General features: G+C 49.0%; 1 protein-coding gene across 1 annotated transcript; it reads right to left on the bottom strand.

Moving 5' to 3' along the window:
- On the bottom strand, positions 1-12007 carry LOC148687246 (uncharacterized). The gene is made up of 2 exons (XM_088663951.1): positions 11953-12007; positions 1-6837 (listed from the first exon to the last, which is right to left on the bottom strand). The coding sequence occupies exon 2, from the start codon at positions 6752-6754 to the stop codon at positions 5012-5014; it is 1743 nt and encodes a 580-aa protein (XP_088520077.1). The 5' UTR covers positions 6755-6837; positions 11953-12007; the 3' UTR covers positions 1-5011.
- Between the last annotated feature and the right edge of the window lie 12783 nt (positions 12008-24790).

Here is a 24790-nt window from a genome sequence, read left to right as displayed (position 1 = left end):
TGCTGGAAGGATGTTTTTTATTTTGTTTCGCTTACGTCAGACCAACACGGCTACCTACCTGTAGTTAAAACACAGGTTAATGCAATTTAAATTTTTAAAATGCAGCCTCGTTTTAAAATGGCCCAAATCAAAACCATGTTGTTGTTTAGTCGTTTAGTCGTGTCCGACTCTTCGTGACCCCATGGACCATAGCACGCCAGGCACTCCTGTCTTGCACTGCCTCCCGCAGTTTGGTCAAACTCATGTTCGTAGCTTCGAGAACAAAACCATAAGAGAGGAAAACACAGGGGTCAGAATCAAAACCATAAGAGAGGAAAACACAGGGGTCAGACTGAGTCCAGGCCAAAGGCCAGGCGGAACAGCTCTGTCTTGCAGGCCCTGAAGAAAGATGTCAAATCCCGCAGGGCCCTGGTCTCCTGTGAGAGAGCGTTCCACCAAGTCGGGGCCAGTACTGAAAAGGCCCTGGTCCTAGTTGAGACCAATCTAAGCACCTTATGGCTCGGGATCTCCAAAATGTTATTATTTGTGGACCTTAAGATACACCGTGGGGCATACAAGGAGAGGCGGTCCTGTAGGTACGAGGGCTTTAAAGGTCAAAACCAGCACCTTAAATCTGATCCTGTACTCCACTGGGAGCCAGTGCAGCTGGTAAAACACTGGATGAATATGGTCCCACAGCAGGGACCCCGTAAGGAGCCTCACTGCGTCATTCTGCACCCGCTGGAGTTTCTGGGGCTGCTTCAGGGGCAGCCATGCGTAAAGCGAGTTACAATAATCAAGCCTGGAGGTGACCATCACATGGATCACTGTGGCCAGATCAGGGCGAGAGAGGTAAGGGACCAACTGCTTAATGCGGTGGATATGGAAAAAGGCCACCTTAGCTGTGGCTGCAACCTGTGCCTCCATGGAAAGGGAGGCGTTGAAGGTTATACCCAAACTCTTGACAGAAGGCGCTGGCACTAATTGAGCCCCCGCAACAGATGGGAATTGGCCCCCCAACCCCATGTCGTCCCGACCCAGCCAGAGGACCTCTGTCTTCGAAGGACTTAACTTCAACCGGCTCCCACCTAGCCATCCAGCCACAGCTTCCAAACACCTGGTCAGTCTGTCCAGGGCTGAGGCAGGGCGGTCGTCCACCAGCAGATAAATCTGGGTGTCATCAGCATATTGATGACAACCCAGCCCTAAACTCTGGACAATCTGAGTAAGGGGATGCATAAAGATATTTAAAAGCATTGGGGAAAGGATTGTGCCCTACGGGACTCCACACACCAAGGAGTGCCGCGGCCACAACTCCTTCCCTAGCGCCACCCTCTGTCCCCGACCTGAGATAAAGGGGCGCAGCCATTGTCGGACTGTGCCCTGAATCCCCACGTCGGCAAGGCGGTGGTCTAAAAGTTTGTGATCGACCATGTTGAAGGCTGCTGACAGATCTAAAAAGAATCAGCAGTCCCGACCCGCCTTGATCTCTACGGAGATAATATGTTAGGATGACCAGAGCCGCCTCAGTCCCATAACCAGGGCGAAAGCCGGACTGAAATGGATCCAGAGCTGATGTTTCATCCAGAAACCTATGCAGCTGATCGGCAGCCGCTCTCTCAATTACCTTACCCAGGTATGGAAGATTTGAAACCGGGTGGTAATCGGAAAGATCTAAATAATACAGGTAGGTGCTTTCAGTTTTTCTGTCTCTTCATGGTTCCATTATTGCGATTATAACAGTGGGAGTGATGCTGCTGCTCCTATAATATTAATCTAACTCTGCTTCCAAAACTCAGCTCCACTTTGGGCAACTCTCCATTCCCATATATAAACATTTCCAACTCCCTCCCCCAAACACCAAAACCAGCTCACTCTCAGTCCGTCCTCATTCAGAAGCAACACTCCAGACTCACACACTCCCCCTCCCTGTCTAAAAGTACACTATTATATTGTGCTTACTATTGTGAAATGCTACCTTCATTACTTTAAATACATCTCTAGACAATGTTGCATACACACAACAGAAGCTCACATACGCTGCATGCATTTTAGATTCATTTCCTGTCAACTAGGAGAGAAACAGGTTCTACACTCTAATAACCAAAGTATATTCCACATCCCTTCTATTTAAACCGTTTCTCATCTTTTGATGGCCTGTAGGGTTTCCACTCTTACAGCTCTTAACACTCCGAGTCTTTTGATGGTTTGAAGACATCCACTACAACGGAACCTCTATCTAATTCCCTAGCACTTCTATGGTTTCTCCCCTGTATGAGTTTGTTGATGTTTTGTAAGAAGTACACTCTCTCTTTAAAAAAACAAACAAAAACAATTTATTAAATTTTCCAATTACATATCAATAATTTCAAATTATACAAATACATATCAATTAAACCAAATATTATGCCAAATCATAAAAAAAATTTTTTGGACTTCCCATGCTTCAAAGTCTGGTGATTCTGAGTAACGCTACTCCCTGCCATGCTAGTCCAAATTTCAAAATCTTATCATTATAATCCATTATAGTCCCGATCTTTCCCCAGCAATTCTTCTAGTTATTTTCCTCTTTTGTCGCAGCTTTTGAGATAGACATCAAGCGAGATTTAACACAAAATCATTCTTCCTGTGTGGGTTTTTTTGTCCAGTCCAGCCTCCCCTTAAATCCTCCTTTTACAAACTGGAGTGCTTCTCCGGCCGCGCAGACATTCAAGCAGGAGCAGACGCCATCTTGAAGATCTCAGATATCGTATTCCAGCTTCTCCTCAAAAAGTCCACCGATTGCCGAAATGCAGCTTTTCCAGGCGGGGAACAGCCGAACAGAAATATTCACACTCTTCTTATAACAGATTTATGGTTCCCCCGCCCTTTAGCTGCTCTCTGCCTCCTGAATCTTCAATTAGGCAGCTCTGATCTTGTTCAAATTCAAAGTGCGTCACGGCTCATAAATCCACTTATAATTGTCCAGAAAGTATTTAAGCGAGCTCCAGTGAAAATATAACCAGCTGGGGAGGTTTTGCTCTTGCATACTTAGCAGAACAGCTTCCAAAAACATACAGAATGTCAATCCTCTATTATATAAACTCCAATAGCCACACAGTTTATTTCCTAATTTCTCGTTTGTTCCAAATATTAAGGACCGTCTGTCCAGGGAAGGTGGTTAGTGCTTCTTAAGGTATCCTATATAATAAAGTCCCTGTGTCCCTGCGTCCAAGCTGTCCCGTGTGTCCCTGGGTCACTGCGCATGGGCCCCAGGGAGACAGGGATTGGACAGCAGAGACTGCACGTGGCCGTTTGCGGTTGGTTGCATCTCAAAGGCTTACAGGCTGAGGCAGCTCTCGGCTCCTCTTCCTGATCAGTTCCCAGAGTCTCTCGGCCTCTCCCCCCCCCCGGCTACCGCCGTCTCACCGCTTCTCTGCGCGCCTCCTCCAGCCACCCACAGTTGAGCAGGACGCGCTCCTGGCCCGCCACGGCTCGGCCCCTGGCAACAGCCGTCTCTAATAACACAGTGAGAGGAGGGGAAGGGGAAGGGGGAAAACCACGCCAAACGGCTGCAAACGGCAGTCTAATACGACGTTGGGAGGAGGGGAAGGGAAAGGGAGCAAGGAGGGGCTTGCAAGGGCTCAGAATGGGGAAGCTACCGCTTGGCATGCTGGGAGTTGTAGTTTTTAGCAGGAGGTTTCCCTCCAAATCGCTGTTCCGCGCCTCGCCTCCCGACTGCTCTAACACTCTCTCTCTCTCTCTCTCTCCCTCCCTCCCTCCTGGCCGGACAAGCGCCTCACAAGCGTGAGGAGGAGGCTGCTTTCAAAAACTTTGTAGCAGGTGAGAGGGAGGGAGGGAGGGGAAGAAATAGATATGAGGTATCATCCCACGACCCTTCGTGGGGAGATGAAAGGACTCGAGGGGAGGGGAAACTGAAGCAGGGTAGTGGGTTTGTGTGTGGGGAGATATTGAGGGGAAACTGAGGCGGGAAAAGGGGTGGTGTGTGTGTGTGTGTCACGCTGCGACTATTAAGGTGGGGGTGGGGAGGCATGTTGTGGCTGCTGATATTGATATGGGGGCGGGGAGGGTTGGCGAAAAATAATTGTCGTTCTGAGGGGGGAAGGGTGGATAGGGTGGCTCTGGAGAAACTTCAGGTGCTGCAGCAGAGGGGGGGAGGGAATATCGTATGGGCTGCTGGGGGTTGGGCTGGATGACCCCTGGGGTTCCCTTCCAACTACCAACTACACAATTCTATGATAATTGGGGGGGGATTGGGGGGGGAGAAGCGAAGCAGAGATAGGTTAATGTTGGAGGTTTCCAAGCAGAGGTTGGATGGGGTCATCTGTCAGGGATGCTTTGGCTGAGACTCCTGCATTACAGGGGGTTGGACTGGATGACCCCTGGGGGTACCTTTCAACTCTATACAATTCTACGATCACTGCACACCCATGTTCTCTAGCCACTGGCTCTGCAGGGATTCAGAGGGGAAACTTGAGGCGCTGCAGCAAGGAAGGAGGAACAGGGAAATACCTTATGGGTGGGCTGCAAGGGGATTGGACTGGATGACCCCTAGGGTTCCCTTCCAACTCTATACAATTCTATGATAATTGCACACCCATGTTCTCTAACCACTGGGATGTTCTAGTGCCCGTTTACTCAACGGGCTGAATTACACTAGTAGAAAATAAAAGGTTTCGCTTCCCTTTTCGTTCTGTCCAGATCATTCTTTTCCCCCCTTGATGTGGTATTTCCTCGATTCTCTTATCACTCAGAAGCTGGAATTCCTGGCGGTATCTTCTCCCCCGTTTTTTTGAAGCACGTCCATGAATTTAAATCCAATTGTTTCTCTTAAATCATGGAACTCGCGTCTGGGCCGAGCACCCATGGGGGCCGGAACTCCTAGAGGCCACCCTGTTCGAGCGTAAGAAGTCCACTCTCAGTGAAGCTCTTTCCACACTCCATGCATTTAAATGGTTTTTCCCCTGTGTGAGTCCATTGATGAATTCTAAGGTCTCCACTCTGACTGAAGCTCTTTCCACACTCTATACAGTTAAATGGTTTTCCCTGTGTGCGTCCATTTATGTCTTCTTAGTGTTCCACTACAAGTGAAGCTCTTTCCACACTCCATACATTCAAATGGTTTTTCCCCTGTGTGGGTTTGATTATGTAAATTAAGGTTTCCACTCTGACTGAAGCTTTTTCCACACTCCATGCATTTAAATGGTTTCTCCCCCGTATGAGTCCGTTGATGAATTCTAAGGTTTCCATTCTGACTGAAGCTCTTTCCACACTCCATGCATTGAAATGGTTTCTCCCCTGTATGAGTCTGTTGATGAGTTCTAAGTACTTGATTAGAAGTGAAGCCCTTTCCACACTCCATGCATGCAAATGGTTTCTCCCCTGTGTGAGTTTGATTATGTAAATTAAGGCTGTCACATCTACTGAAGCTCTTTCCACATTCCTTACATTTAAATGGTTTCTCCCCCGTGTGAGTCCGTTGATGAATTCTAAGGTGTCCACTCCCACTGAAGCTCTTTCCACACTCCATGCATTGAAAGGGTTTCTCCCCTGTGTGAGTCCGTTGATGAATTCTAAGGTTTCCACTCTGACTGAAGCTCTTTCCACACTCCATGCATTGAAATGGTTTCTCCCCCGTATGAGTCTGTTGATGAGTTCTAAGTATTTGATTAGAAGTGAAGCCCTTTCCACACTCCATGCATGCAAATGGTTTCTCCCCTGTGTGAGTTTGATTATGTAAATTAAGGCTGTCACATCTACTGAAGCTCTTTCCACATTCCTTACATTTAAATGGTTTCTCCCCCGTGTGAGTCCGTTGATGAATTTTAAGGTGTCCACTCTGACTGAAGCTCTTTCCACACTCCATGCATTTAAATGGTTTTTCCCCTGTGTGAGTCCGTTGATGAATTCTAAGGTCTCCACCCTGACTGAAGCTCTTTCCACACTCTATACATGTAAATGGTTTCTCCCCCATGTGAGTCCGTTGATGAATTCTAAGGTCTCCACTCTCATCGAAGCTCTTTCCACACTCCATGCATTTAAATGGTTTCTCCGCTGTGTGAGTTTGATTATGTAAATTAAGGCTGTCACTTCTACTGAAGCTCTTTCCACATTCCATGCATTTAAATGGTTTTTCCCCTGTGTGAGTCCGTTGATGAATTCTAAGGTGTCCACTCCGACTGAAGCTCTTTCCACACTCCATGCATTTAAATGGTTTCTCACCAGTGTGAGTCTGTTGATGAATTCTAAGTTTTCCACTTTGACTGAAGCTCTTTCCACACTCTGTACATTCAAATGTTTTCCCCCCTGTGTGAGTTTGATTATGTAAATTAAGGCTGTCACTTCTACTGAAGCTCTTTCCACACTCTGTACATTCAAATGTTTTTCCCCCTGTGTGAGTTTGATTATGTAAATTAAGGCTGTCACTTCTACTGAAGCTCTTTCCACACTCCATGCATTTAAATGGTTTCTCACCAGTGTGAGTCCGTTGATGAATTCTAAGGTGTCCACTCTGACTGAAGCTCTTTCCACACTCTATACATGTAAATGGTTTCTCTCCCATGTGAATCCGTTGATGAATTCTAAGGTTTCTACTTTGACTGAAGCTCTTTCCACACTCCATGCATTTAAATGGTTTCTTCCCTGTGTGAGTCCGTTGATGTTTTCTTAGTGTTCCACTGTCACTGAAGTTCTTCTCACACTCCATTCTTTCAGACTGCTTCTCCTCTCTCTTTTCACACTCCATGTATTTAAATGCTTTCTTCGTTATTCCCATTGAACGTGGCCCCCCAGAATTCTGACTGTCTTCTCCATTGTCTGCTTTGGGGGGCAAAGAGGGGAGGAACTCCTATTTGTTTTCTAGGAAGAGAAGAAAGGAATATTACAGACATCAATCAGCACATGCTCTTATTTTAAAATCTCTCTTGTCCTCCATGTTCCCAGTTTTCAGCAAATACAAATGAAATAATGCCAAATAATGGTAATGCAGTTCAAAAGCATTATCTTAGAATACGGTTGAACTGTGGGGTTTACTTTTTATCAAAAGTGGTTTCTCACTGGAAAGGGAGCTGCTCTATGTCCATGAACCTGCCCACTATTCATCAGGGTCCTAAGTTCACCTTTAAGTTCTTCATCCTCTGCACAATAACCCCCCACCCCTTGGACCACATTTTGTCCCCTTCGATCTCTAGATCTTTATTAATCACCTGGACGGTCCCTTTGGCCTCTGGAGGTGCATATTGACCATTTTGGGAGACCCATATATAAGCCTAGTGACAAGGCTTGGTTCTTGTGGTTGGTTGAAGGAGTGCTCAGGTAGGAGAAAGTTCTTGGGGTTGGACCTCCATCTCTCAGCCTTGCATCATTGCATGGAGAGAGCTGGAGATGCAGAAGGAAAATAGCTGGAGCCTGACTGCTGGGAATCCCAGATTAAAACGCCCACCCCAATTACTCTTGGTAATAATTATATGCCCCTGAGTCTCGCACCTGCCTCCTGCCACTGGCCTATCTTAGCGGAGAATCCCAGCCCAAGCCTCTCTCACTGTTCTTCCCCCTTTGCTCCTACTGGAAACTATTTATTAAATTTGTATATTTCTCTTCATCTGAAGATCACAATATGAAAATATGTGTGACGCTGAAAAGGTGACTATTAAAGGTGAAGAATACTGATTGTGGGAAAGAAAAGAAAGAAGATTACTCTGGAGAAAGGAAGGGAAACCAGTGATGTTTCCGCCTGAGTGTAAAGAAGAAACCAGTCTTCAAACCAGTTTCATATTCCACAGCTGTTTTTCTCAGCCATGATTGTGTATTAGAACCTTTGCCACAGATTTCTTTTTTTCTCTTTCAGGTAAATCTTTATTTACTATCTTAAATTCATACTTCTTTAAACTTAATCACAATTGTAACAAACTATTAACTACAGCATTTCTTCTTCCCCTAAATTCATTTTAACACTATCTCACATAATAAATGTAAATTAACTTAGAAATAATAATAATAATAAACCATCTATATAAGAAAATAAAAAGGATTAAGACATTGCTGACTTCCCGACATTTCCCGATGTATTTTACCTTTACAACATTGAAAGTTATCCTATTCTTACTCAATTTTTAGTATATTCTTATAACATGTCATATCCAGTTCCTTTATTTAATCGCATATTTATATTTATATTTATACAAGTCAATCAAATGCCACCATAGAGATTGTATCATTCTTATATTTTTGCAGATATTTCTTATACATGTCCCACTTTTGTATGAATGATTGTTTTGTATTTCCCCTTAACCTGTCTGTTAATTGAGCCAGTTCAGCAAATTCTAAGAGTTTATCTTGCCATTCCCTTACTGTAGGTATCTTTTTTCCTTTCCAATTTGCCGCATACGGCATATAAGAACATTTCTCTTCTATTTTTTGGAATGTTCTTACCTAATATTCTGAGAAGGAACACTTCTTATCTTTTTACAAACGTTACCTTAAAGATCTTTTTCATTTCGTCAGAAATGAGGTTCCAAAATTCCTTAACTTTTCGGCAGGCCCACCACATGTGGTACATGTCTCCCTTTACTTCTCCACATTTCCGACATTTATCAGATTTTTTAAAAATCTGACATTTTAGCCACAGATTTCATCCACACACACCTTTAGTGTGGGCAGCAGTGCAGGAAGGCAGGGCGGGGGGAGGGAGGGACAGCGCTGCAAGTGCTGTACCCACTGTACCTTCCTAAGCAAGCAACTTTGGGGGTGAACAATTTCCTTTTAAAAGCTCTTCCCCAGGGGCCGGCAGGGGTTTCTGCGCTGCTGAGTGTGGGCACCGTGGATTCATAGTGTTAGGGTCTCAAGAACCCTTCAGATCCAGTTCCACCAACTCCCAAGTAACAGAGCCCCTGAGCCCCTAGGGCAGGCTTGTCCAAAGTCCGTTTCAGGGGCCTGATCCGGCCCCTGTGGCAGTTTATTTCCTGTGGTAAAAGTCTAAATAAAGTTCCACTTTTCAACTTCTACTCTTAAAAAAGGTCCACAACTGTGGTTGGCCCTTTGACAGGCCCTCACGGCCCTTCCCTTCATCAAATCTGGCCCTCTTTGGACACCACTGCCCTAGAGGAACCTTCTATGCTGAGGTGAGGCATCTCTGGCCCTCCAGAAGTGGTTGGACACAAAGTACCATCATCCCAAGGAAAGATGGCATATGGCCAGGGATGAGGGGAGCCTTATCTGGTGGGACACACTTTCCCCTTCTTCCTCCTCCCCTGAAAACCCTGAATATCTGTATTTCATTTCCTCCTCCTTCTTCCCTGATCTCCAAGATCTTCCTGATACAGTCCAACTGCACACATTCCCAAATAATCCTGCACCACTGACTTCCTGAGGCTGCTGCATTGTGTCGAGGACACTGGCAATGGGACAGCACCTTCCACTGGATGAGAGGATAGAGTAGGCATTGGCAAACTCCGGCCCACGGGCTGGATGCGGCCCACGGAGGCCGTTTATCCGGCCCACGAGCCACATTGAAATTGCAATAATAGTAATAGTAATAGTAATAGTAATAATAATAATAATGCAGGCTCTTGAGGGGGGAACACGGGACCCCACCCATTTCCATAGCAATCTTCCCAATCTCTTAAATCCCACAGATGTGAGATCTGATATAGTGGGAATATATAGCCGGCATTTGAGTGATAGTGGAGAAAGAATGAGTTGGACAATAATATTAAGGATACATAGTGTTGTAAGAATGTAGTAGATAAATAGTTAGCGGAATATATAACAACGGGAATACATTCATGTTTAAAATATAATTTATGCATTAGGGATTAACAGGAAGTCAAAACTGTGGTTATATATAATTCTGAAATATGGGGGAATTTTCTTTTCTTTTCTTTTTTTATGTTTGCTCACTTAGGTTGCGGTTATATGTATTTTCTTTTTTGTTCTCATGCCGAACTATAAAAGATAACAACTTAGGTGGAGTGGTATAATAATAATTATTATTCTATTAAAAGGTATAGTCTTATAGGATATGTGATAGAGAACAACATAGTGAAAAGCAATACAGTGGTACCTCGGTTTAAGTACACAATTGGTTCCAGAAGTCTGTACTTAAGCTGAAGTGAACTTTAGAATCCTAGAGTTGGAAGAGACCACAAGGGTCATCCAGTCCAACCCCTCGCCAAGCAGGAAACACCATCAAAGCATTCCTGACAGATGGCTGTCAAATCTCCGCTTAATGACCTACAAAGAAGGAGACTCCACCACACTCCTTGACAGCAAATTCCACTGCCAAACAGCTCTTACTGTCAGGAAGTTCTTCCTAATGTTGAGGTGGAATCTTCTTTCTTGTAGCTTGAATCCATTGCTCCGTGTCTGCTTCTCTGGAGCAGCAGAAAACAACCTTTCACCCTCCTCTATATGACATCCTTTTATTTATTTGAACATGGCTATCATATCACCCCTTAACCTTCTCTTCTCCAGGCTAAACATACCCAGCTCCCTAAGCCGTTCCTCATAAGGCATCGTTTCCAGGCCTTTGACCATTTTGGTTGCCCTATTCTGGACACATTCCAGCTGGTCAGTATCCTTCTTGAACTGTGGTGCCCAGAACTGGACACAATACTCCAGGTGAGGTCTGACCAGAGCAGAATACAGTGGTACTATTACTTCCCTTGATCTAGATGCTATACTCCTATACTTTCCCATTGAAAGTAATGGAAAGTGGATTAATCTGTTCCAGACGGGTCCGCGGAGTACTTAAACCGAAAGTACTCAAATAGAAGCATCCTTAAACCGAGGTATGACTGTACTCCGTGGCGGAGCTTCATGCTACGGCACTAGGGGCGGGGTCTGGCGCCTATTCTGGGGGCGGGGCGGGCAGCCGCCCTTCACCCCCGCTAGCTCCGCCACTGACTGTACAATGTTATAACAAATGATTAACTGTTTAATGTATTTTTTTGTTTTATTGTGATTATTAGTTTGTTTTGTGATACAAAAAAATTTAGATAATAAAAATTTATCTAAAAAAAAGAAGATATACTGTGGTGGGAATATTGGTGGAATGGAGAGAAGGAGTTGGACACAGGTATCTCTGGATAGGAACCCTTTAGATGCTTCTCCCCAGAAACACAGGCATGTGGGTGAGACTGTAGTTGCCAAGACCGAAGCCTCAAAGGGCGGAAAGAATAAAGTGGGCTTCCTCCCTTTCCTCTTCCCCGCCCCCATGGTTAGACTCCCTATAAGAGCCCCCAGCGCCCCATGCAGGAGCTGACCTGGGACTTATGGCAGGGCAAGGACTGAGCTTCAAGGGAGGAGAGGGTGGCTGGATCAGGCCTCCTGTTCAGGGATCTCTCCCTGGTCGACTCAAAGGAGATTCCTGGGCAGGAGGGAGAAGTCAAGGCAGGCAGCCCCCAAGTCCCTCTCTCTCTCGTTCTCCAAGATGGCTTCCATTCCTCCCCCAGGGATGCTTTCCCCCCTCCCTCTCTTTGCCCCCAACTTCCTCTGCCCTCCTCCCTCCGCCCCCCAGTCTCCCCTTTGCCCAGAGGCCCCCCCTGGCAGGCTCACCCTTCATGCCAAATCTCTCCCAAGCGCCCCCCCTCTCCATCCGGAGGGGCCTCGCCAGATGAGCAGGGAGGGGGGAGAGGAGGGAGACGGGGGGGGTCTCTATCCAGGCCTCTCTCCCCCCCTTTAACGCTTCCATGGACTCCCTCTCTCTGATTATCCACCCAAAGGGGAGCCAGGATCGCGGCGCCCCAGAGATTCCTGCCAGGGGGAACCCGGAACTGGCAGAGAGACGCGGAATTGGGCCCTGGGTTCAAGTCTCAGCCTTGGGGGGGGCTCCCATTTCCATTCCCCCTACTTTTCTTTCACCCCCCCCTCCCCAAATCCTGCCCTCCCTTCCCAACAGTCCTGTTTGCAGATTAAGGGGGAGAAAAAGTGCATCCTTCTCTCCCCCTCCCCACAATATAAAGATCTATTTTGCACCTCTTTTCCCTCCTCCTCCTCCTCTGCTGACCTGCTCCTCTTCCGGGAATGTGGATGGCGGCCCCTCCCCCTCCCACCTTGGCTCCCCCTCCCCCCTCCAAACCTCCCTGCCTCTCTAGGAAGCGGAGCTCACTGACCCTTGGGGGGGGGAATGAGTGACGCCCCCCTCCCTCCCAAAAGACACAAATTCTCCTCCTTCCAAACAAGCTCTGAATATCCCGTTTCTTCCCTGATCATCTCCCAGGTTCGATCCCCGGAGGCGGCAGGGAAAGAGACCCCCCCCACCTCCCCAAAAGTCCACCATCTCTTTTGATCCTTTCCCAGGAGGGGGGGGGGATCCGGTCATTTTCACACCCCGTTCTGCAAAGTAGACCGGAGTTGTTAGGCGCGTTTGAGGCATCCGCACTTATTTTATGTGAGCTGCTTGGAGGACAGATTTGGTTCAAAGGCAAGATTGGAATACAGTGGTTTTCCCTATTCATAACAAAGAGCTATTCCACCCCCCTCCTCTCCTTGGGCTGCCGATCTCCAGATCCAGGGCTCTCCTCCTTCCTTTCCCCCTTCTCCCCACTGCCCCTTTGAAGAGCCATAGCACCACAGAATCTGAGAACTGGAAGGGCCTGAAGGGTCATCTAGACCAACCCCCTGCAAGGCAGGCATCTCAGCTCAAGCATCCAGGACAGGGGGCCCCCCAACCTCTGCTGAGTCTGTTCCCCTGCCAAGCAGCTCTTGCTGTCCGAGAGGGTTTCCAAATGCTTAGTCAGAATCTCCTTTCTGGCAACTTGAAGCCATTGGTTGGAGTCAGACCCTACAGCCTAGAATAGAGGTATCTTTTTTTGTTGCTGCCTCACCCTGTGGACTCGTGTTAAGCCAGTGTTCCACCAAGACCCCTAGATCCTTTTCACATGTATTATTATTTACTAGTGGTTTTCAGCCCGTTTAATAACGGGCGCTAGAATCCTGGGGTTCAGAGAAGCGCTTGCGCAGCGCTTCTCCGAACCCTGGGACCCGTCCTTGCTGTCGGCGGCAGGGGGACAGGAACGGAGGAGCGCTTTCTCCTTCCTTCCTCTCCCCCAGCCGCCGACAGGAAGGACGCGCGCACTCTCCCCCCCCCCGCCTCCTCCAACCGCCGCTCCTCACGGCCAGGGAGGGTTGTGAGGAGGCCTTCGCCGGCCTCCACCCTCGCTTCCCTGACGTGCCCTGCAGTGAGGCGGTGTCCGGCGGGAGCGGCGGTTGGAGGAGGCAGAGGGGGGGGGAGAGTGCGCGCGGGCAGTCTCTGCTGTCCAATCCCTGTGTCTCTGGGGTACATGCGCAGTACCTCAGGGACACACGGGACAACTGGACGCAGGGACATCTTGGGCATTATTATATAGGATTATTTATACCCCGCCCATCTGGCTGGGTTTCCCCGGCCACTCTGGGCGGCTTCCAACAAATACAAAAATACATTAAAATATCACAGATTAAAAACTTCACTAAACAGGACTGCTAGTAAGCCAGCTGTCCCCCATCTTCTCTTTGGGCAGGTGGTTCTTCCTGCCTAAGTGTAATAAAACAACCCTTGTGTTGCAGACTTGGGTCAATAAATCAAAAAGGGGGGGCAACACGTCGACCAATTCCAACTGATGAAATCTGCTTAATCTTTATAAACTATGACATGCGAAGTAAAATAAAAAAAAAAATCCTTCAGTAGCACCTTAAAGACCAACTAAGTTTTTATTTTGGTATGAGCTTTTGTGTGCATGCACACTTCTTCAGATACAGTGAAATGGAAGTTTCCAGGCACTTATGTAGAGAAGGGGTGGGGAGGGGTGGGGATGGGGAGGGGGGATCACTCAGAAGGGTGGTGGAAATGGGTGATTGACATGCGAGACAGTGATCCAAGGTAATCCTCTGGTTTCGGTTTGGTGTTCTTCAGTTATTTAACTACAAAAAATGATAATAAATATATATCGTTCATTATATCATACATTCAATTCAGGCCAATGGCAAGCGTGAACACGAGTCTCTACACTCCATCCTATCTAAGTATTGGAAAGATACAGAAAGATACAAGGATAAAACAAAACATACCTTAGTGATAGAATATAATCTGCGGAAGAGGGGTCTTACACATATGGAACCCCTACTGCCTAAAGCAGGGAATAGAAAGCTTAATATAGAGGAGGGGTCAGCAACCTTTTTCAGCCGTGAGCTGGTCCACATGGGGGGCCGGACTATATTTTTTTCGGAGGAAATGAACACATTCCTATGCCCCACAAATAACTCAGAGATGCATTTTAAATAAAAGCACATATTCTACTCATGTAAAAACACCTGGCAGGCCCCACAAATAACCCAGAGATGCATTTTAAATAAAAGGACACATTCTACTCATGTAAAAACACGCTGATTCCCGGACTGTCAGTGGGCCGGATTGAGAAGGCGATTGGGCCGCATCCGGCCCCCAGGCCTTAGTTTGGGAACCCCTGATATACAGTTCCACCACAGGTAACACCCTAGTCAATCAGGGCTATTGGAGTTTTAAAGTTACATGCAACCTCAAGTTCCTGAAAGTAATATGATCAAATGAAACAATTAAAATCTAACTCAGAGTTCAAACCTTCCGGGTGAAGCGTTTTAAACATGAAAATAAATTGTGATTCTTTTTGTCTTAATAATTTTACATAATCACGGCCAGCGTTCACCTTCCTTCTATTAATCCACAATACAGTATAAAGCAAATCCGTGTCTGAATGATTGTTAGCTAAAAATGCTCAACCAGGGGTGCTTCCCGCACAGCATTCCTAACGCGGGATCAACAGACCGGATAGGAGATCCTATATAAAACAAATTAGCTGAGACAATATGTCTCCCAGGAGGGGAAGGGATGTTTTTATGTATTTTAGGCAAACAATAAAAGATAGGGATCCGAGGATGAGGGGGAACTAAATATTCAAAAACTTGTTTCTTTATGTAGCTCATACTATAAGCTTGTTGTGCAATAGTTTTTAAGATAGTAGTAATAGAGTCCGTAGGATCATTCCCAATCTGACGATAAAATTTATCGTCTGATAACAACCTTCTTGCCTCTGAAATGTAATTATGGGAATCCTGTATAACAATCCCTCCCCCCTTGTCAGCGGGTTTTATCACAATATTCTGATCCTGCGATAAATGTTTTAGAGTAGACTAAGCTGCTGAGCCTTAGATTAAATATCCCTGGCTCTGAGCCCCTTCTGTTCCAACTGCTCAAGATCTCGCAACAATAATTGATAAAACACATTAATAGCTGGATTGGAGTTGATTGGGACAAACGTAGATTTAGGCTTAAACTGGTGTATTATATGGTCACTAGTATCATGAAGCCCGTTAAATTAACGGGTGCTAGAATTAAATAGCAGGGTTCCCCCCCCCCAGTGACTCACCCGCCGCCACCACTTCAGCCCCTCACTCAGTCCCTTCCCCTCCTCCCGCCCCAGCCAGCTGCCTCCTCAGCTTCCTCTCTCCCTCCCCATTTCCCACCCTCTTTTTTCTACTCCTCTCTCTCTTTCTCTCTCTTTCTTTCTAATAATAATAATAATAATAATTTATTATTTATACCCCGCCCATCTGGCCGGGTTCCCCCAGCCACTCTGGGCGGCTTCCAACAAAACAGAAATTCTAAAATACAAAAATCCATCAAACATTAAAATACAGAAATCCATCAAACATTAAAAGCTTCCCTAAACAGGGCTGCCTTGAGATGCCTTCTAAAGGTCTGGTAATTGTTGTTCTCTTTGACCTCTAGTGGGAGGGCATTCCACAGGGTGGGAGCCACTACCGAAAAGGCCCTCTGCCTGGTTCCCTGTAACTTGGCTTCTCGTAGTGAGGGAACCGCCAGAAGGCCCTCAGAGCTGGACCTGAGTGTCCGGGCAGTACGATGGGGGTGGAGACGCTCCTTCAGGTATACCAGACCGAGGCCGTTTAGGGCTTTAAAGGTCAACACCAACACTTTGAATTGTGCTCGGAAACGTACTGGGAGCCAATGTAGGTCTTTCAGGACCGGTGTTATGTGGTCTCGGCGGCCGCTCCCAGTCACCAGTCTAGCTGCCGTATTCTGGATTAGTTGTAGTTTCCGGGTCACCTTCAAAGGTAGCCCCACGTAGAGCGCATTGCAGTAGTCCAAGCGAGAGATAACTAGAGCATGCACCACTGGAGAGACAGTCAGCGGGCAGGTAGGGACTCAGCCTGCGTACCAGATGGAGCTGATAAACAGCTGCCTTGGACACAGAGTTGACCTGTGCCTCCATGGACAGCTGTGAGTCTAAGATGACTCCCAGGCTGCGCACCTGGTCTTTCAGGGGCACAGTTACCCCATTCAGGACCAGGGAGTCCTCCACACCCACCCGCCTCCTGTCCCCCACAAACAGTACTTCTGTCTTGTCAGGATTCAATCTCAATCTGTTAGCCGCCATCCATCCTCCAACCGCCTCCAAGCACTCACACAGGACCTTCACCGCCTTCTCTGGTTCTGATTTAAAAGAGAGGTAGAGCTGGGTATCATCAGCATACTGATGGACACCCAGCCCAAACCCCCTGGTGATCTCTCCCAGCGGCTGCATATAGATGTTAAAAAGCATGGGGGAGAGGACAGAACCCTGAGGCACCCCACAAGTGAGAGCCCAGGGGTCTGAACACTCATCCCCCACCACCACTTTCTGAACACGGCCCAGGAGGAAGGAGCGGAACCACTGCATGACAGTGCCCCCAGCTCCCAAGCCCTCTAGACGGTCCAGAAGGATGTTATGGTCGATGGTGTCAAAAGCCGCTGAGAGATCCAGCAGAACAAGGAAACAGCTCTTACCTTTGTCCCTAGCCCGCCGGAGATCATCGACCAGTGCGACCAAGGCAGTTTCAGTCCCATGATGAGGCCTGAATCCTGACTGGAAGGGATCCAAATGGTCCGCTTCTTCCAGGCGTGCCTGAAGTTGTTCGGCAACCACTCGCTCAATCACCTTGCCCAAGAATGGAAGATTTGAGACTGGGCGATAGTTGGCCATATTGGCCGGATCTAAAGATGGTTTTTCAAGAAGCGGTTTAATAACCGCCTCTTTCAGCGGGTCTGGGAAGGCTCCTTCATGGAGAGAAGCATTTACCAACCCGCGAAGCCCATCGCCCAGCCCTTCCCGGCTAGCTTTTATAAGCCAGGATGGGCAAGGATCAAGGAGACAGGTGGTTGGTTTCACTCGTCGAAGCAGCCTGTCCACATCCTCGGAGGTAACAGATTGAAATTGATCCCACAAAACTTTACTAGACAGGACTCTAGCACTCCCCCGCCCCGGCCCTGCTCCCACAGTGGAGTCTACCTCTTCCCGAATCTGAGCGACTTTATCTCTCCCCTCGCTGGTCCCAGTTGCAGCAGCCCTTCCAACCCCACCCCACCCCCCAAAATCCACACACACTTCCAGGGACTAATTCCCCCTTCCCCCGCGGGTGTGCCCGCCCACCCGCTCTCCTGCTTTCGTCCCTCAGTAACGGCTAAATGATCCTTCAGCCCAGCAGCCGCATCACTCGCGGCTCGCGCTCTCTCTCTATCCACACCCACCTAGTTTCCCTATCGCTGGCACACGCCTGCCTCCTCTCCTTCCCCTCTAACGGAGAAGAAACCAGGAGGAAAGAGAGAAATCCTTCCGTAGCGCAGCAGAGGCAAGGGGAAGCCGCACACTTTTTTGTTGTTGTATGGTTGTGTATATGCAAGCATGTAATCTCTCTCACGGTCCTGGTTTATCCCGTCCGAAGTCTCTGCGCTCCAAGTCCCAACGGCTGTCCGTGGGGCACATGCGCAGTAGCGCAATCCCACGGACACATGGACTGGACGCAGAGACACTTGGACTTTATTATATAGGATTAGTACCAAACAGATCCCAAAGTTTAATATTATGGATAGGTTTAAACAAATCAACTCTCATCCGAAAAGCATTGTAAGATGGCTTAGGCACAAAACCCAATTGTAAAGTCTCCTGCTCATCTGTCGATAAGATTAATAATAATAATAATAATAATAATAATAATTTTCTTTATACCCTGCCCTTCCCAGTCAAGACCGGGCTCAGGGTGACTAACAACAAAAATATCAACGCAAGTATAAAAGAAACAATTCAATTGAAATGCATATTAATACAATGTTAAAATTCAATTTTAAAATTAAAAATCTACAAGTAAGATAAAACCATTGTAAGATAAAACCTTAAGGGGAGAGTAACCCTTAATGCGTCAGAATGCGTCAGTCCTAAGGCCAAGCAGAACAGCTCTTGACATAGAATCATAGAATCATAGAGTTGGAAGAGACTGCAAGGGCCATCCAGTCCAACCCCCTGCCGAGCAGGAAACACCATCAAAGCATTCTTGACATAGAATCATAGAATCATAGAGTTGGAAGAGACCACAAGGGCCATCCAGTCCAACCCCCTGCCAAGCAGGAAACACCATCAAAGCATTCTTTGCTTTAAGTTGTCTTTAAGACGTTTAGGGTGGAATGAGGAGTAGTGCAAAAGTGATTTGCCGTCCGTAGGCTTTTGGTGGGGCCTCACCACTAATTGTCCACTATGTTTAAAGACCTCCCCATCCCAAAACACACATGGTGTGGTGCTGTGGTGGCCAGAGAAAGATAAGGAAGAATGCAACGAATTTAACCAATTAGTGAAACCAATAAACTCATTCTCATTTTCAAACAGAAAAAGAACAGGTCATCAATAAATCTGCAATCAAACAACATTGCCTTGGCAAAGGGATTGTTACCCAAAATATGTGACTTTTCAAAGGCACCCTTAAAAATATTAGCTACGGATGGCGCTATAGGTGACCCCATATCTACCCCTTGAATTTGAAAATAAAACGTGTCCAAAAAATGGAAATAATTTTGCTCAAACACAACATCTAGTAAGTCCAACAGAAAATCAGTGGGCGGATGGGGGTCAGATTGTGTCCCTAATAACTTACTGATGATAGCTCGTGCCTCATCCAATGGTACATTTGTGTCTAATGAGGCAATATCCAAAGACGCAAGGACTGTGGATTGAGTGACAGTAAGAGCTGTTCGGCAGTGGAATTTGCTACCAAGGAGTGTGGTGGAGTCTCCTTCTTTGGAGGTCTTTAAGCAGAGGCTTGACAGGCATATGTCAAGAATGCTTTGATGGTGTTTTCTGCTTGGCAGGGGGTTGGACTGGATGACCCTTGTGGTCTCTTCCAACTCTATGATTCTATGATTCTATGTATGCTCTATTAACCTAATGAAATGGGTGGTATCCTGAAGATAAGCAGGTGAGTCCTTGGCAAACGGCTGAAGAAAGTCCCAATGGCTGTCCGTGGGGCACATGCGCAGTAGCGCAATCCCACGGACACACAGACTGGACGCAGAGACACTTGGACTTTATTATATAGGATTAGTACCAAACAGATCCCGAAGTTTAATATTATGGATAGGTTTAAACAAATCAACTCTCATCCAAAAAGCATTGTAAAATGGCTTAGGCACAAAACCCAATTGTAAAGTCTCCTGCTCATTTGTCGATAAGAGAAATAATAATAATAATTTTATTTCTACCCTGCCCTTCCCAGTCAAGACCGGGCTCAGGACGGCTAACAACAAAAATATCGAGGCAAGCATAAAAGAAACTGTCACAGTGGCCGGAGCGGGCTACTTCAGAGTAACGACTCTACACAGCTCTGCATTTTATTCTTTTATTGGTGCTGCGTATTTACAGTGCTGAAGTCATTGCTATATACACGGAGCTAGGTGTTCAGTCGGGTTCAGAACCTCCGAATGGCTTTTGGCGCGTCTTTCTCCAACACAAAAGCTTTGGCAGACCCATCCTCTTTCCCCTCCTCTTTCTGCGTAATTCCGGAGTTGGGGGGATGGGTCTCCCCCCCTTATTTGCCCCTTCCTGTCCCACCTGGTACCCTGGCTCCTCTACCTTGCCTGAGCCTCGGACACGACTTCCTGCTTCCCCACTGGAATCGGAACTCTCTCTGCTTTCCCCTGTGCTCGGGGATGGGCTTGAACTCAGGAGGGGAGGGACTTCGCGATATCCCCTGTCCCTCACATCCACCCCCCTCCCAAGCTCTCCTTCTCCCCTCCCCAGGTCCCCCCCAGGTGTCGGTGACGACTGGAAGCCTAAGAACTCAGTACTTTCCGAGCCCGTTGGTGTGAACACCTCCCCCCAGTCCTGCGAGCCCCCCCCCTTCCGCCTGGGAGGACGGGAATCCTAAAAAGTCCGTGGCGTCAGAGCTGGTGGGGGTAAAAATGTTCTGCCAATCTGCTTCTTCCTCTGACTGGGTGGATCTCGGTGACGCCCATACCTCGTCCTCTGGTTCCTCAAACTCCGCTTCCCAGCGCCATGGTGAACTGCTCTCCCGTGCTTCCTCCCCCTCCCCCTCCCTTTCCATGTGCCAGGGCTTGGGTCTGTGGGGAAAGAGGGCGTGAAATTCTTCTACCAGGAATTCCTCCTGTATCTGAGTGGCTGGGACCCATTCATTCTGTGACGGTGGAGCATCCTCCCATGCCATGAGGTACTCCAGGCCCCCCACCCCTCTCCGTGAATCAAGGATGGCCGTGGCCTCATTGAGTTGCTCCCTGCCTTCCCTCTCCCCCCCCTCCCTCGGGGGTTTGTTCGCTGCCTCGGAGCCTGCTGCTTTCCCTGTACGGCGACAGCAGCGATCTATGAAACACTGGATGCACCCTCATGTCCTCTGGCAGTGCCAGTCCATATGCCACCGGGTTTACCTGCTGCGTGACCGTGAAAGGGCCCAACCTTCTGGGTGCCAGCTTCTTGCACCTCCCTCTGGTGGGAAGGCCCTCCGAGGACAACCAAACCTTGTCCCCCACCCTGATGACCTCCCCCGGTCGCCTGTGGCGATCTGCCCCCTTTTTGTACGCTTCCTTGGCCCTCTCCAAGTGTTCTCTGAGCTGCTGGTGCACCGTCTCCAGCTCCTCTGCCCAATCCTCTGCCTGCGGGCCCTCCTCCTCCTCCTCCCCCTCCCTCTCCGGGAAAGATCTGAGGTTGCGCCCGTAGTTGGCCTTAAAGGGCGACACCCCTGTGGAGACGTGCACCGCATTGTTGTAGGCAAATTCTGCCAGTGGCAGGCGATCCACCCAGTCCGTTTGCCTCTGGCTGACGTAGCATCTCAGGTACTGCTGCAGAATGGCGTTGCCTGTCCATTGGTCTGCGGGTGCCGAGCCGTCGACAAGCTAACCTCCACCTGCAGGAGGTTCATGAGCCGCCTCCAGAACCTGGAAACAAATTGGCGGCCTCTATCCGAAATAACCCTTAAAGGTAATCCATGCAATCTGAATACGTGGTCAACAAACAGTTTGGCTGTCTCTTCTGCAGAGACCGCCCTGGCACACGGTATAAAATGGTACATTTTGGACATAAGGTCCACCACCACCAACACTGCGGTCTTGCCCCTGGACGACGGCAGGTCTGTGATGAAGTCCATTGACACTACTTCCCACGGCCTGTGCGGGGTGGCTAATGGCTCCAGCAACCCTGCTGGTGCTGCTCTGACCACCTTTGCTCGTTGGCAGGTGTCACAGCCCCGTACATAGTCTCTGACATCTTCCCGCACCCCTGGCCACCAGAAGTGTCTCATGACTAGGTGAGCGGTTTTGTCCCTTCCAAAATGACCCGCCGTTGGGTTGTCGTGCATCTGCTTGAGGACCTTACGTCTAAGCTGGGTGGTGGGCAGGTACAGTGCACCCTTGTAGAAAAGCAGCCCCCTGCGGTCTGTGAAGTCTTTTGCCTGCTCCCTCCCCCCTCTCAGTTCTCTGAAGATGCGGGTGGAAAATTCATCAGCTGCTGTCAGTGCTGTGAGTTCTGCCTCGCTCACCACTGCTGCTCCGCAGGACCATGCTGATGGGGGGAAAATGTGCCTGGGTGCTGGTGGCAACTCCTCCTCCATGTACTCTGGCTTGCGGGATAGGGCATCCGCCCTGACATTCTGCTCCCCCGGGATGTAGTGGATGGAGAAGTTGAAGTTCGAGAAGAACTCTGCCCACCGTATCTGCCGCTGGTTGAGCACCCTGGCAGTTCTCCAGAACTCCAGGTTCTTGTGGTCTGTGCACACCTGGATGGGGTGCTTGGCGCCCACCAGGAAGTGTCGCCAGTGCTGGAACGCAGCGTGGATCGCGAGAAGTTCCCTATCAAACACTGTGTAGTTGCGTTCTGGCTGGGTCAGCTTCCTGGAGAAGAAGGCACAGGGTCTCCACTCTCTGTTGGCGTCCAGTTGCAACAGAATCGCTCCCAAAGCCTTGTCTGAAGCATCTGTCTCCAGGCGTAGGGGCGCATCCTGCACCACGTGGAACAGGTGCTGGTCTGAAGCGAACACCCTTTTGAGGCTTTCGAATGCTGCTTGCGCCTCCGGTGTCCACCGGAACTTCTGCTTGCCTCTCAGGCAGTCGGTGATAGGAGCCGTGACACGAGAGAAGTTCTTGATGAACTTCCTGTAGAAGTTAGCGAAGCCTAGTAGGCGTTGGGCATCTTTGCGCGTCCTGGGGCTGTGCCAGTCCAGGATGGCCTGCACCTTGTCCTTGTCCATCGCCAGCCCCTTGTCTGACAGCTTGTAGCCTAGGAAGTCCACCTCTTTGGTGTGAAACTTGCACTTCTCCAGCTTCACATACAGGTGGTTCTCCTTCAGGCGCTGCAACACCTCCCTGACATCCTTCACATGCTGCACTGGGTCATTGGAATAGATAAGGATGTCATCTAGGAAGACCAAGCAGTTCTTGAAGAGGAGGGACCCCAGGACGTGGTGCATGAAGGCCTGGAAGCATGCTGAGCCCCCTTGCAACCCGAAGGGCATCACCAGATATTCAAAAGAGCCCAGAGGCGTGAACATCGTGGTTTTCCATTCATCGCCTTCCCGGATCCTGATCAAGTTGTACGCCCCCCTTAGGTCTAGCTTGGTGAAAATCTTGCCCCTGCGTGCCGCTGTCAAGAGATCATCCACTCTGGGCATGGGGAAAGCCACTGGCTCTGTCACTGAATTCAGTCGTCTGAAATCCACCACAAGACGGCGCTGTTGCGTGTCTTTCTTGTCCACCCAGAAGACCGGGCTGCCCCCTGCTGCCTTGCTTTCTCTGATGAACCCCCGCTTGAGGTTCTTGTCGATAAAAGCGCGCAGATCCTCCAGTTCCTGATCTGACATGGCGTACAGCTTGGCTGGGGGTATAGTTGCCCCTGGCACCAGGTTGATCTGGCAGTCGAAAGGCCTGTGTGGGGGTAGGTGGTCGGACTCCGCTTCGCTGAAGACCTCCTGCAGGTCCCAGTACGGCTTGGGTATCGCCTCACCCCCTTTGACGTGCATGGTGGCCACCGTGGCTATCGGAGGCCCCTCCCCTGGTTGGTGCTGCATGCAATGTTCCAGACAAAAGTCCGACCCATACGTGATGCATCTCTGGTGCCAACTGATGGAGGGGTCGTGGCACGCCAGCCAGCTCATGCCCAAGACGATGGGGGGGTCTGAGATGGTGGTGACGTTGAATGCCAGTGTCTCAGAGTGCCTTCCCACCGTCATTCTCATGGGGGGGGTTTTGATGAGTGATGGCCCCTCCCAGCAGCTCCCTGCCGTCAATGGTGGCTACATGCAAAGGAAAGTCCAGCTGCAGAAGCTGTATTTGGTGCTCTCCTGCAAAGTTTCTCGAGAAGAAGTTGGCAGATGCACCACTGTCAATTAAGGCGAGGACTGTCAGGGGATAGCCATTTGGGAGCGTTAGCGTCACTTCTAGAACCACTCCAGCTCTGGGAGGGGTGGGCTGGCTCTGCTCCTCGCTGTGCGGGTGGGCGGGCTGGGGCTGTTGTCTGCTGACTGCGCCTGGCTGCTGCCCCTTGTCTCCTGCAACCAGGCTTTCCCGTTTCCCTGCTGTGGTGCTGCGTCAGTGGGGGAGGGCACAACCGTTCCCGCCTTTCCTTGCCACTCTCTGCGATGTGGGCAGTCTCTGACGAGATGCTGGGGGGAGTTGCAGAGAAAGCAATTCCCGCCCCTTCCCTCCTTGCGTCTTGTCGCCGCTGGGGTTTGAAAAGCCCGCGCGCGCGCTATCAATTTGCATGGGTTCCTGGTCCTGGCTGGTCCCAGGCGTGGCTTGGAAGGGTTGTTGGGGGAGTGGCTTCTCCTGCGACCGTGGGAACCAAGCCCGCTTTGCGCGCGTTGCTTGCTTGTCGTTCCACCGGGATTCCTGTCTCACCCCCACCGCCAGAGCCGCTTTGCTCAGCTGATCCATATTACTGGGCTTTGGACCTCTCGAGAGCTCATCTTTCACATCCTCATTCAACCCCAGGTAGAACGCCGCTTCCATCGGAGGCGAGTGCAGTTCCCACCCCAGTCTGTGCACTAGCATGGTGAATCTCGCCCAATATTCGCGAACTGTCATTGTTCTTTGCCTTAAATTATGCAGTTCCTCCTTGGTCTGGTCCATATGACTATCGGACGCATACATAGTTTTTAAAGCCTCTAGAAATAGTTTGACATTCTTCATGCAAGGATTTTTTGTCGCTATTAATGGTCTTAGCCACTCCCTGGCTGCCCTTGTAAGGTGTTCCACAATAAACGCTACCCTGTGCTCATCATCAGGGAACTCATCATGGTGCAGCTCAAGAGCATACACGATCTCAGTCTCAAAGCCATGATATTCCCTCGGGTCTCCATTGAACTTGCTTACTAGGGTCCCCGCTCTCCTTCCTGGCAGCACTTGGAGTTGGGGGGCCCCTCCCGCCTTGTTTTTCTCGGCATCCAGCTTGTTTTGGAGCTCTACCGCCACCGCCCTTAATTGCTGCTCTTTTTCCTGAAGCGCTCTCACCTGTTCCGCAAGTTGTAGCCGGTC

The sequence above is a fragment of the Zootoca vivipara genome, chromosome 2 (assembly GCF_965207765.1).
Source record: "Zootoca vivipara chromosome 2, rZooViv2.hap1.1, whole genome shotgun sequence".
Lineage (NCBI taxonomy): Eukaryota > Metazoa > Chordata > Lepidosauria > Squamata > Lacertidae > Zootoca > Zootoca vivipara.
This window is presented reverse-complemented; position numbering and strand designations above follow the sequence as displayed.

Bases quoted from the DNA above. Each gene is read 5' to 3' on its own strand.
- LOC148687246 (XM_088663951.1), bottom strand. From the start codon at position 6,754: ATGGGAATAACGAAGAAAGCATTTAAATACATGGAGTGTGAAAAGAGA.